Source organism: Oculina patagonica, chromosome 11 (assembly GCF_052425735.1).
Source record: "Oculina patagonica isolate OP01 chromosome 11, crgOcupat, whole genome shotgun sequence".
Classification (NCBI taxonomy): domain Eukaryota; kingdom Metazoa; phylum Cnidaria; class Anthozoa; order Scleractinia; family Oculinidae; genus Oculina; species Oculina patagonica.
The window spans coordinates 16504257-16518629 of record NC_135768.1 but is presented as its reverse complement, the minus strand read 5'-3'; the positions used below and the strand labels follow the sequence as shown (position 1 = coordinate 16518629).

The 14373-nt window shown below is 37.1% G+C and overlaps 1 protein-coding gene and 1 pseudogene across 2 annotated transcripts in view; both read right to left on the bottom strand.

Annotated features, from left to right (window-relative positions):
* Positions 1-2311: 2311 nt before the first annotated feature.
* LOC144630336 (E3 ubiquitin-protein ligase TRIM45-like) overlaps positions 2312-14373 on the bottom strand; it is a 48310-nt pseudogene continuing 36248 nt past the window's right edge. Inside the window, exon 2 of the transcript XR_013566506.1 lies at positions 2312-2851. The product of XR_013566506.1 is annotated as an E3 ubiquitin-protein ligase TRIM45-like (transcript). The remainder of the gene's footprint in view (positions 2852-14373) is intronic.
* LOC144630335 (E3 ubiquitin-protein ligase TRIM45-like) lies at positions 2850-5462 on the bottom strand. The gene has a single exon (XM_078488691.1). It carries the CDS (start codon positions 5364-5366, stop codon positions 3153-3155), a length of 2214 nt encoding a protein of 737 aa, XP_078344817.1. The 5' UTR covers positions 5367-5462; the 3' UTR covers positions 2850-3152.

The following is a 14373-nucleotide window of genomic DNA, read 5'->3' as shown; positions in this document are numbered from 1 at the left end:
CTTTCCAGTTCAAAATAATACATAATATTCTGCCTACTCGCGTCAGCCTACTCCGTGCTGGCCTAGTAGACGACGACATTTGCCCTATTTGCAATTCCGAGAGGCAATCACTTGTTCATATGTTGTATAGTTGCAGGGAATCGTCAATCTTTTGGGAACAGTTTACTCAATGGTGGAGCGAAAAATTTCTCGAAAAAATAACTTTATCAGAAAGTACGATTTTATTTGGGTGGCACCAAAACACTAGCAAAGAGCGAGAGCTCAACTACATTCTTCTTATTGCAAAATACCATATTTTTGCAACTTGTATCTGCGAGGACAGGCTGAGCTTTGATCGCTTTCTTTTAAGACTGAAATCGAAATTAGAAGTTTTACGTAAAGTAGCCATAGCAAACAAAACGCTTCATAAATACAATGCTACTTGGGCACCTATACTGTAGGTTTTTTTTTTTCTCCCTTCTTCTGTTTTACTTTACATTTTTTATTTCTTGTTAATGTCAATCCTTAATTTATTTAACTGTGTTGTAGTTTATCTGTAGTGTATTATAAGTTTTCATGTATAATACGGCTTTATAAAATTGTCCTATATCGCATTGCAGTTTTATGCTCCTTTAGGTCTGTCAGTAAAGTCTGTTAGCAAAGTCTGTTAGTAAACGAATCCAATGAACGAATTCAATGAATGTTTTTTTTTTTTTTATATATATATATATATATATGTATAATAGACTTTATAAAACTATGGCACAATTCGACAACACCTTTAGGTCTATTAGTAAGGACTGTTAGTAAACGAACGTAAACGAATTCATATAGCCAATATAATCCTCATGGACTCAATATGATAGGACTAGTAGTATTGTTAAGTTTTTTATATATATATATATATATATATATATATATATATATATATATATATATATACACAGTATAGATTTTGTATGTAGTGTAGGTATTGTTAGTGTTATTTGTTTGTTTGTTCGTTTTTTTTTTCTTTTACTGTTTGTAACGTGAGTTTCTGCAAATAAAAAAAAAAATGGTGCTTGTGCTATTTACGTGTACAATCTGTTACAAAGTCTACAATCATGAACATATTCTGTTGAAAAAAATGTAAAAACCTGAAATTGTGATGTGATAAGTGTCAAATAAGTGTCAGTACCCCGTCCTCTTTCAATGTTTTCGTCAACGTTGTTTAGGGGTGAAGAGGCGCAAAATGTTTAATTGTTTTTTTGTTTGTTTGTTTGTTTGTTTGGTTAAGTTTTTTTTTTAAAGAGACGCTTTTCATGGTTATAGATGAGGAGTCTGGCAAACGTATTCTAAAAGTCACTAAGTCCTCCTCTCTTGGATAACGTTTGTGTAACAGGCGCAGGAGTATCAATATAGGGCGGTAAGTGAAGGTTTATGCTTTCATACAATTATTAAGCGAGCTTTTGATTGCATAACTGCGCCTTTCCGATAACGTGAGAACTCGCCGCCATCAACAGTTGCGTATTTTGCTGCCGTTAATCATCTTGGCGCACCTCGGAAAAAAAACAGAAATTCACTTAAACGTGTTCAAAGGTCACGTCCGTTGGTTGTGCACGTGATTGGTTGTTTTCCATATATTTTGTTTGTTTCTCTCTTTTTTTCAAGGTTTGTTAACGCTGTGGTCGTAATTATGATTGATGGCAGCCATAAACGAAATCGTTAGTTAAGTTTTGGTTTTCAAAGTTTGCGTGTTACTGAAAGGTACAGTAAACAAATGCCTCGAGACGCGAATTAAGAATAACGCTTATCATACGGCTAGAAAACAAAAAGAACACTTTTTATTTCATATGCAAATTGAATGAATGAATGAAAAACATTATTTAAGTGTCAAAAACCACATAGCTAGGGAAGAATCCCTTACTAATTTGGGGACACATGATTAAAAGATACAAAAAGTGACAATTGATAATATTAAAACTGTATAAAATATCAATATAAAAATAATATATAAAAATCTAATCATCCAAATTCGGCAAAACTGTAAAAGGCGGCCTCTAGGCAGCTCTAGGAAAAGTTGCTTTCTTGAATGAAAGGAGAAGGAAAATTGAGTTGCTCGAATTTAATTGAATCATGCATGGTTCACCCTAAATCGTCATTATCCTTTCTCTTTCTTACTGCGAAGAAAAATACGAAAGAAAGAGCACAACTAAGACTTAAATCATGGAAACAACAATCTCGCCTGTACAACTCGTTCACTCACCCAAGTTAAAGTGTTTGCTTTCAAGTTTAATAAGGGAACAGAGAAGGTAAAAAAGTTAGTATGAGTAATTTAAAAAGGGTTTATTAAATATTACTAAAACAGTTTTGTCATTAAAAGTCAGATTGTCAGCTAACACATCAAAGTCTTCTTAGAAGTTGACAAATAATAACAGCTTTTTCTACAGCAGCCAAAAAAATGTAATTACCCAACTCAATATTCAAAAAGGTTTTTATAATACATTAAACATCGCAAATTGATACTACAAAAAAAATCATCTTTCAAAAATACACTGAAATATTAAATTGCCTGCCGTGACAATTTTGATGGATTTAGCAGACAACAGAGCTTCGAAACTTTTCTGGTAAAATAAATATGAATATATATTTCTTATTTCACAGATATCAAACTACTCAAACCGCAAGAAATTTCTATATCGGTTTTGTAAAGCAGCACGGAAGGTAACAAAAATTCAAATAATTGATCTTTTAAACATGTGTACTACATGAGTCTGTCTTTTCCAAACGTAAAAAATACAATATTATGATTATCATGCTATTTACTACATTGGTCCCCATTATTATTTGGTTATATATCGCCATATAGAAACATGACTTCATACAACAGCTACTCATGTAATCCAAGGTTTAGATTATGGTGATGAATGTATGAAACTTCAAGACAATAAAATGAACAATAGTGTCACCGCAGAGACCACGCATTTCACAACAGGGCTATTGCTGGTTTGCAGCTGACGTCACAGCAGCCATGTTGGATGACAGGAACAAAGCGTTCTCCTCCGTTGGGAACTAAACTCTTTTATTATGCAAATTCCGCAAAAACATCTTTCATTGTTTTGTCATCCAACATGGCCGCCTTGTCACGTGGTTGCAAACCAAGAAAAGACTACAAATACGGACAACTTAAACATCTACTTCAATATGAATACTTTGTTATCTACAAAGCTAGTCACGAGAATACGTCCATCTGGTGCTGTTGCTATTCCAACAGGACATTGTAAATCATCGATAGTTGTGCCTGTGAAGCGACCGTCTAAAGAAAATTGCTGAACTCGGTCATTGTACCTATCACATACAAGAAGATTATTGGACCTGTCTACAAGCATACCCCACGGCCAGTCAAATTCTCCGGGTGAATCTCCTTGTTTTCCAAACTTGTACAAAAAAATGCCTGACTGATCGTAAGCTTTAATACAGTTATATTTATCGTCTCTATCAGATACGAGAAACAGGTTTTTGTAAGGAATACAGCTAGTTGGTTTGCTGAGTTTCTCAGGGCCACTCTCTCCAAATATGGAAACAGTTTCTCCTTCCTTTGACAACACATGTATCCTATGATTACCGCACTCGGTTACAACAATGTGTCCTTCATCATCCAAACAAACATCAACTGGATTCTCAAACTCTCCTTTTCTTTCACCACGTTTTCCAAAGCTTTTCACAACAGTTCCTGTCTGGATATTTATGTGTTGTACTCTATTATTCAGTTGATCTGCAACCAGAATCTCGGTGTCATTTAAAAATACACCGCCAGTTGGGTGCTTAAATTGTTCAGAATTTGATCCTTGGCTGTCAATTTTCTTTAAACAGTTGCCTTCATTATCGAACACATAAACACAGTGTCCATTGTAATCTGTCACAACTATCTTGCCTTCCGTGTTAACAGCGATTCCATGTAACCCTTGGGGCACGTCTCCTTGCAAGAATTTTAAGTCCAACTCACCGACTACAACAAGTTCACGTTCTTTCACCTGCATGGTAAAAGGACAGGTTGGAAGTTTATCGCCATTGATCTTCACTTCAATGCTGTAGGCGCCCGGTATTTTCGGAGTAAATTTCAGAAGGAGATTACCGTCTTCTTTCTCGCTAACCATCACATCTGTTACATCTTTTGCGGGTTCTATAAGAGCTTGAACTTGATCTTTGAGATCAGGCTGGTTACTCAGCTCCCCTTCAGATGTTTTGAGGCATAACGTAAACTCTGCTTCTACGCCAGCCTGAAGATTTTGATCCAGTCCTTCAAGCGTTGATCGATTTGCGTCTGCCTTCCTTTCAGTGGTCTCAATAAAACCCAATGAAAACTCAATGAAAGCCGCGGTAAACTTGATAAATGAAGTCTCGTCATGTTTAGGAACTTCAACCGCACGCAGCACTTCACATCTCTCTTTCAAAGTTTCCTTGTTCCGCATGATATCCGAGCTTGAGCTTCTCTCTGCCAGATTTTTAGCAAACTCAACCGCTTGTTTCATTTGTTTGACCAGGGACTGCGCTTCCTGCATAGCCGAGTCAATTCTCTTGAGTCTCGTCACGCGTGTAGTCTCGAGTGATACAATCGCCTCCCGCTCGCACTCTCGAATCTCTGCGATCATTTGTTCAGCAGCTTGCGAGACTCCAAGTTTAGCGGTTGCGACATTTCTTTCTAGCTTAGAAATAGTTTCTTCAAATCGTCGAATCACTTCACTAAGCTCGTTAATCTTTTCCTCGATCATTTCAGCGCCCGACATGATGTTGGGTTTCTCGTCATGGGCTGCTTTGTTGAGTAAAACAATCTCGTGATTCCGGTGATCCGTGACAATGCAAATTTGGCAAACACAAGCTTGACACGAAAAACAGAAGAATCTCGTGATTTCTTTCTCGTGGAACTGCTGCGAGCAAAATGGCTGTCGCTTCAGCAAAGCTTCGTAATCTTCTGTCTTAAACTCATTCACTGGCGTGACTTTGTGCCCTTCGAACAAATCCTTTAACATTTCGTGTGAGTTGTTACAGTCTGGGCACATAAATCGTCCACAGTCAAAACAATAGTACATCTGGGAGTTGTTCTTTCGACATTGGGAACAAGTAATGTTACTTCCATCGCCACTCCGTTGAACAGCAAGGAGACCCAACAGACTGTTGTGGAAAAAACTGTTTGGCAAACTTTTGAAGCGGTTTCCTTCGGGTAAATCGATTAGAGCTTGGCATTCCGGACAATAAAAATTTCCTTTTCTGTGGCTTGCTCTTGCATGATTCGACAGACACTCACAGCAAAATGTGTGAAGACACGATATAGTTTTGGGCTCGTTGTAGATATCGAGACAAATCGAGCAAGTAAGATGTTGTTTAAGGTTTTCCAAAAGGGACTCCATCGCTAGGCGTCGCTCCGTAAAGCTTGTAAAACACAAACACCTCACGATATTTTAGTTTCTGAGAAAATGGAATGAATTAACGTCACAAATGTCTGCTAGGGGCCAATCAAATTTCAGAAATGTTTTTAATTATCCTGAAGTTGTTCATCCATCTAATGTTTATAAATGCATGATCGTAGTTTGTTGTGAGCTCTTTTTTTAGACAATTAAACTATTTAAAACTTGCAAGTACAATTTATTTCTTTTGACTGTGTAACGTTATTGACAGAAAGGGATTATATACTAAGCTGTCGCTAACTTAGATTTTGCAAAATACTATTTCTTCAAGACGTTATTTCGGTTTTCAAGAAAACAGAATGCTTCTTTCCGCTGTCTGCTTGTAGCAAATCAAATCTTAATAACAATGCTGTTCAACCATTTCATGTTATCAATGCAAGAACGTAACCTGCTGAGTGCTTTGATTTTGGACAATCATACTATTTGAAAATTTCTAGTTACGAAGTAATTAAACGTTATTAGTTGGAGCTTTTACAAAAGGGACTACATCGCCGACTCATCACTGTCTTGGGAACAAAACAATTGCCTGAAGGGGTGCATTTAAGATTTCACAAAAACAACGTCAGTTTTGTAACCGCGAAAAGAGAGAATGTTAAATGGTCAATCAAATCCCTATAGCTTTGCTGACGTCAAAATGAGGTGAGGTTGTTCAACTCTCTGTGCAATAAATGCGAGATTGAATAAGGCGAAATGGAAAAACGATAACTGACTGGAGACGAACATGCACTTTCTCTCCCCAGTCCACTAGACTTGCTCGTCCTTCCTCGTGTCTTACGTTTGCACGGTTGCTTTAAAAACTAATAGGTGAAACAGGATACTAGTTGATGAAAATATTGGAGAAGTTTGAGCAAATGAACGTGATTTGTCGGTGGCGAGGAGGTCAATTATTGATTTGCGAGACACTGACAATGGGAAAATCTGATTTTAATATATATAATTGTTTTATCATTCGATCACTGAATTTGTTATTGCACAATTACCCGTTTGGCCGTGGAAACTACGAACTGCGCTAGCCTTCTCTGCATGTAATTCCGCTGCTAGGGACCGACGAGAGAAAAGTGAATGGGAAAAACTAGGAACGAAAGCCCCACAGCCCGCAGCCTTAACCCGCAGTCCGAAGATTAAGGCCGAGGACGAGTTTTCGTTCCTAGTCTTCCTCGTTTACACCTCTTTCGTTGGTCCTTTGCCTTCCGTCAGTCAATCAATCAATCAATCAATCAACAACTTAATTAATGTGTCAGTACAATTCTAGCCGAGAGTGAAAACAGTCTCTACTAATAGGGGACACATAAAATAAATAAAAGTAATAATAATAAAAAGACTTAAAATTGATAAAAACAGATAATTTCAAATTTGCAAATAATTTTAACAATTTAGTAAATCATGTACTACATAAAACGCAGTTCTCGCATTCATGTTCAATTTTTAGTGAAAGGTTAGTTAAAGTGATCTGTCTTTTAAAAGATTGCAGAGACGGTAAGTCTTTTAAGTTAGTTGGGAGTCGATTAACAGCATAGGTCCGCTATATCTTAGCGAGTGTTTCCCATAGGTGACAGTATTAAATCTGGGAATGTGGAAATCTGCGCCTCTAAGGTTGTAAGTAGAACTTTTCAATGAGTTGTTTGTGGAACTGCGGTTAGAACTGCGGGCTTTATTTCTGAAGAAATAAGGCAGAAAGCAAAACCTCGGCTCCGATGATACGAGCTGGCTTTAATCAATACAGTAGTCACTTAGCAGAAGTTAATCACGTGCTTGGATACCACTAAGCAGCGAGTCGCCAGATGGCGAACTATCCACGTGTGATGTCAGATTTAACCGTTTGAGTGAGAGCAATCGTAGCCTTCGTGGTTTAATTCAAACTTACTAATTACAGGCCTTCTATTCCGGTCATTTCGAACAATATTCAACAGATGAAGTATAAACCTCATCGTTGTGGGTTAAAGGCGCAACTAAAGCGAACGATTGCAGATATTGATGTTGTGGTTCAATTTTTTCTTTGGTTTAAAATTTTTCAAACCAGTTTCATTTTTATTTCCCTTTGTTTAAGATTATGATAATGAATTTGAGACAATGAAAACTAAAAATCAAACTGGTTAGAAAAATTTTAAACCAAAGATAAATTTAAACCACAACATTGACAAACGAAATCCAGAAACGTACCGTCGGACGATGACACCGATTCCGCTAAAAACGGAAAATGTGTCAATATTTGCGAATTGACATGAGCACAGCGACTATTGTCGTCGGCAAAACTATAATATGGCTATATTCTGCTCGGTAAATACTCAGAGCTAAGAATCCGATAAAAACGGTCTTGTTAAATTGTGAATCACATACAAATTTATCGCTGCTACATTTCAGTTTAGCGGACACAACAACGAACATTAGCCCTGCGTCAGATCAAAAAGCTCCAATATGGTGCTTGTGCTATTTACGTTTACAATTTTGTTACAAAGTCTACAACCATGAACATTTTCAAGAGAAAATTATTTTCTCTTGACATTTTCTGTTGAAAAACTTGTAAAAACCTGAAATTATGATGTAATAACTGTCAAACAAGTATCAATACCCCGTCCCCCTTTCAATGTTTTCGTCAACATTGTATAGGGGTGGGGAGGGGCAAAATGTGTGTTCAGTCCGTTTTTTGTCTGTTTGTTTGTTATTTTTAAAATAAAAGACACTTGTGACCATGTTTGTTGATGAGGAGTCTGGCAAACGTTCAGTTAATAATTTTATAACGCACAAAGTCTTTAACCTCATCCTTTCTTGGGTAACGTTTGTGAAGCAGGCACAGGAGTATCAATGCAGAGCGGGAATGAGAGGTTTATGCTTTCATATAATTAGTAAGCAAGCTTTTGATTGCATAACTGCGTCTTTCCGTTAACATCATAATTACAACCAAATATGATTAACCTACGCACATGTAATTAAACAGACTTTTAAAACGAATATAGAATTTTAAGACTCTTAACTTTCTACCAACTGCATCTTACTTAACAATGAGGTTTATCCCTATAAACCTCACCCCTATTGACCATTGCCTACCTAGCTCTTACACCTTACCCCGACCTTAAAAGACTTTTCCACTCCTCTGTAACCTGAAACTAACCACAAAGAATATTCCCTTTACTGTAACTTACAGTCTAAGACTAATCCCTAAACCAACCCAAGAAAAGTTTTTTCCCCTGCCCCCAAACCCAAAATCAATGCCATAAAATATATTTATTTTATTTCATTTTTACCCAAACTAATCTAAAAATGTTTCCATATATTTTTCCTCCCGAATTAGAGTACCTACACATGGCCCAAAATTTATTACACTTTTTCTCATATTATTCTAATACCAGATACAACAACTCTATTCATAACATGGACACTGAAGAATCTACTGAAAAATCCACTTTACAATTTTACAATTCTCATATCCAACAGACAGCAACTTTCCCACCAACGTTTACAACTCTTCCACCTCATTAACGGCAATTTATTTTATCCTTTCAACTCCTGGCCCAAAAACATACAATCACTATTCTGGAAAACGCCTATCGGAGACTGTGACACCTTTAAGCTTTTTTTTTTTTTCATTGGAAATGGCTTCTCGCACCATGTAATATCAGAATGGATTTTGACTTAACAGCACTGGGCCCCACACGCTAAAGCAGATAAGCGAACCCGGCAAATTTACTTCATCAAAGTAAACCTTAACAGAACTCCAAAAGTGACATATGGTTTTACTTACTAATTTATTTTTATACATGTAAATAAAACATCTCGCCTACCACATGCATACACTTTTTTTCCTCCTTTATTATTATTATTATTATTACAAACACACAATAATTACAACAATACAATAATTACAACACTTACACAACTAACGGGCTCTGCCTACACTAATTACAATACAAATTTACGATATTATATCCCATTTACAAAGTTATATTCTGAGGTGTTACAGTATGATATTCTACTTACGCTGGCACTAAAAGACTTCCAGCATCCTCTAATTACACAATTATTTACACAATTATTTTCTATATCTATATTTACGAGGAATTCACTTACAGACAGCACCTAGTCGTTGATATATAAAGATTGATTGCTATTCAAGAAAAGCTTCCATTTAGCCTGAAATTTTTTTAAGGCCAAGTTTTGAGAGGCTATAAGCTCCTTATTCCCGCTGTTTTCAGCGGAGATTTTGGAACTCAGTTGTTAATGTATGGGATCCCATACACTAACACCTGGGATGCCACAAAGGTTGCTAATGAAACTACTGCTTTTTGTGGTTACCAAGGTAACCATTATGCTACCATCTAGGTAAGTAAGTGTAAGTGTAAGTGTAAGTAAGACTTTCCGAAGCACGAAGTAAGAACGAGAGCGTACCGAAAGGGTACGAGGATTTCTCAAGATCCCCTGGTAGCTTTTTACGATTACAACACTAATCTTTAGAAGGATACGGTGATGAATTGTTAGGATTTAGTTATATATGAGGATTCCGATAAAAAAAAGCCACTTTCACAATCATTATGGCGCGTTTGAACTGTCCACGATCGACAATCGACTACTTTGATGAACCGCTGGCGAACGTACTTGGAACATGATGCTTGGCACGTGCATATGGGCGAACGTAGTTGGAATATGATGATTGCCACGTGGAAATGGCCGAACGTAGTTGGAGCATGATGCTTGGCACGTGCATATGGGCGAACGTATTTGGAATATGATGATTGCCACGTCCACGAGGCCGAACGTAGTTGGAACAAAATGCTTTGCACGTTGGTATTGCTTCGAAGTAATATTTTCCGAAGCACGAAGGAAGAACGAAAGCGTACCTGAAACGGCATGAGGATTTACCTGATAACTTCTGGCCATGCATAAAACTCTTTCCCGTACTGTCCTTTAAATATCGTTTCTTCAGGAACGATGGCTTAAAAAATTACCAACAAGCAGCTATTTCAAAAATTTACTTCAAGGAGATAAATGTTGTTCGACATGGCAGTTGCACAGCTTGCTATACGAAACTGTCTACACGAATTTTGATGTTTTAACAGAACTTGACTGTCTTCTTTTTCGTTCTGAACTTTTCGTGCCGACTCGAATGTTTTCGCGATTCACGTGACACTGATCACGCAACTCCGGATACGTCCACGCGAGAACCCACGCAATTTTGCGTGTATTCGCGCGGCTTGTGACGTCGAAGATGCCGTGAATTTTCCTATACACATTTATACATAAATCTGTTACATGAATTGAAAAGAACTTTGTAACTCTCCTGCATATATGCCCTTCTCTTCAATCAACTTGCCCGTTTTCGGGGCACGCTAGCCCTTCCGTGCGAGCAAACACGGCGGATATGCCATGTCATCGCGCTTTTGTTTGCGTTGCAAACACTCTGATTGGTGGAAGTTTTCTTCCGTTTTAGAATATAGCTAGAATGTTTACTTTACAATTAAACGCTAAAAGAGCTTACTCTAGTTTTTTTCCAATACATCGCTTTAATCAAACCTAAAACCATTGCAGTCGTCGGATATTTGTATTTGTAAGGAATCTCAATATTTTTTGGTCTTGCTGATTATTATCTTTCCGATATATGAAGAACATGCCTTCGGTCAAACTTATTTACTTTGTGGTTGCGAGCGTTCTCCTGATTGGATAGTAGCCTCCACTGTGTAAATAGTTCACCTCGAAATTTATTCTTCGTCCGATTGCTACAAAATTTTAGTAGAATGCGTGAAAAGGTTATTACCCAATCCCCCCGCAAATTTGAATGTGGCCTACACGACAAGAAGGAAGTAATAATAGAATGTCTATTGATCTTGATCGTCAACTGCGAAATACAACCGATGAATCGATCGAAATCGAAGTAAGAGTTGTGTACTACGTACAGTACGAACGCACATGGTCTGAATGCAGTGAAGTGTTATTTATATTTATATTGCTTGGAATCAATATCTGAATTTATCTCTGAGTATAAGGAGATAGTTATATTTTGCAGAAAAGGGTCATAACGACCCGTTGCCTTTAATATGTTTTCCCCCTTATTAGGACCAGAGGTAAACCAAAAACACATTTAGACCCGCCAACATCAATATCTGTTATTTGTTTGCAAGAAAGCCTACGACAACTACGTTCACCAAAAATCTCTCAGAAAATCTTTAACATATTTTTGTCGATCTGATTTCTTGTAAAATAATTGATGAAGGCGGGAGTGGGGGGACTTCTTTCATCACTACTACACTATGAACATTCCAGAACCATTTTAGCTATTCACAATTTCCTCAGTTCGACTGTAAACACAAGTCTGTTGAAATATCGGTAACCACATGACCTCTTAGAGGGCTGTTATTTAACAACATGAGAACTCAGCGCAATCAACAGCTGCGTATTTCGCTGGCGTTAATCATCTTGGCGCACCTCTCAGGAAACAGAAGTTCACTTTAACGCGTTCAAAAGGTCGCGTTCGTGGGTTGTGATTAGTAGATTTCCATTTATTTTCTTTTTTTTTCCAAGGTTCTGAAACGTTGTGGTCGTAATTATGATTGACGGCAGCGATAAACGCAGTCATTATTTAGGTTTTGAACTTTCCAGTGTTATTGAAAAGCGCAGTAAACAAATGTCTTGCGACGGGTATTGAGAATAACGCTAATCAGATGGCTAGGAAACAAACATAGACTAGACGACTTTCATAAAATTTGAAAGTTATGACGCATTTTTTAGTAAAAGTCGGTAACAGGATTTTTCTTAAGTAATTTGACCTGCTGAAAACGAAAATGCTTGTTACCAAAAATTCTTTTGCGATCTTCAGTCTGAAAATGACGTCACAAAAAAGGCACCTAAAATGACGTCATTGCACCGTTAACCCTAACCGTAACTTCCAGAATATTAAAGCAATCACAATGAAACTTAGAGGATATATAGTTTGTCCAAAAATTTATCTTTTGTTATACGTCACGTGGAATGATTACGTCACATCACGTGACAATTACATCATAATGTCAAAACAGGCGCCATCTTGGATCCGCCATCTTGAATTTCAAATTTTTTTCCAAAACGTCAGAAAATCGCCCAAAATTACTGAAAAGTACTCAAAATAAATGAAACGGTGCAAAACAAAAAACCTAAAAAGATTTTGTGTTCTATTAATTTCATTAATAGAACACAAAAATCACAATTTTGGAAAACATTCCTGTCAAAATGCCATTGCCATTGTAATGTCAAGTTCCCCCAAACAACAACCTATCCTACCAAATTATTCCCAGATAAATTTTAGATAAACTCGCATAGTTGGCAGCGTTCGGTTAAATCTTGAAAAAGTTATAAGCGTTCAAAGTTAGCGCGGTTACTTCCCCCTCCCACCTTCCCCTACCGGTCTGGATAGGGTTAACTTTGTGGATAAAAATAGGTTCTAAGCCATATGCACTATATTTGCATCTTTTTATACCAAATAAATTGCCTCCAACCTAGTTCCTGCCTTTTTTTAGAATAGGCCACAGAAAGCATTCCAGACAACCTGTGGCGTCATTACATGACGCCACAGATAGCTTGCCATTTAACTACACAGCGACAGGATAATTGAAATGCTGAATGAAAAATATAATAAATACTGTCGACTTTCAGTAGGCTGTTCAACTGTGGCTAAAGGTTAAGGAAACAACTGAGATCTATACCTTTACCGTTATGGAATCTTCGTTGGGTCTATAAAAATTAAAAAGGAACGGTTTCATTTAAAAAATACGAACACATTCCTTGGACGTTTCGCTATTAGGAAATAGTCATTTACATCTTTGCCTTATACGTATTCATATTGGCGGTGTTTTTGCTTCAAATATATCTTAGAAGAAATAAAAGTACTGAACAACCAGCTTTATAGGCAATGATAAGGCTTTTAAGTTATCGAAAGTTGGAGCGTTATTCTTGTGCATCGTGTCCCAGAATTTCATCTTTGACGATTCATCTTGCTCCTGTCAAGACACAGTTTCCAACCTTTTGCACCACAAATTCCCTCACCTGTTTTTGCTTTTTTGACCAAGCTCTTTGGTATTTAACAGCGACAGATCGTTCGTGGCAATGCTATAAAGTCAGGTTTGATTTTCTGGTGGCGAAAATACTTTTAATTACTTAAGGATGGCGAGCAATAAAGATTCATCCTTCTTGCCCCAATCTTTCTTACCAGGAGTAGACTTGTTGCGGGAAAACTTCTTGGCTCAATCCAAACATTGTGTGTGTAATATCAGCAATCTGTGACAGGGCATTATAGAACAGTGCCGCTCTACTCAATGCTGATTACTTCTTGGATATGTCCACGATCCCTCCTCCTCTTTTCCCTATCCCATTTAGCCATTCAAGACTGTGATCAGCACTGACCTGGCTGAATTTACTTGCATTCCATTTGAAAAGGAAGTTTCCCTTTATATGGCGACATCGGGCGGAAACTTGCAAGTACAGATCCCATATCCCCTCTCTATGAGCCCGTGTGAGAATTAAGAGGATAGAGTCTATTTCCATGTAGTTCCAACAAAACGTGAAATTGACCTTTTCTTCGGATCTTTGTGTTACAAATTCGTCGTCAAGGGCATATTTTTCTTTTCCAAAATTTGTAATTTTTGTGTTCTATTAATGAAATTATGTTAACATTAATGCAATTATTTTCACCTTTTTAGTTTTTTGCAACGTTTTATTTATTTTGAGTACTTTTTTTTAGTAATTTTGGGCGATTTTCTGACGTTTTAATTATGAAAATTATGAAATCCAAGATGGCGGATCCAAGATGGCGCCTGTTTTGACATCAATATGTAATTGTCACGTGATGTGACGTAACCATTACACATGACGTATTACAAAAAATAGATTTTTGGACATACTATATATCCTCTAAGGGCCTGTTTACATGATTCCGGAATGACTTTCATTCCGGAACGAGTTCATTCCATCCCCATACATTTCTTTGTAT

Excerpts from the sequence above, each read along its gene's own strand:
- LOC144630335 (XM_078488691.1), bottom strand. The coding sequence starts at position 5,366 with ATGGAGTCCCTTTTGGAAAACCTTAAACAACATCTTACTTGCTCGATT.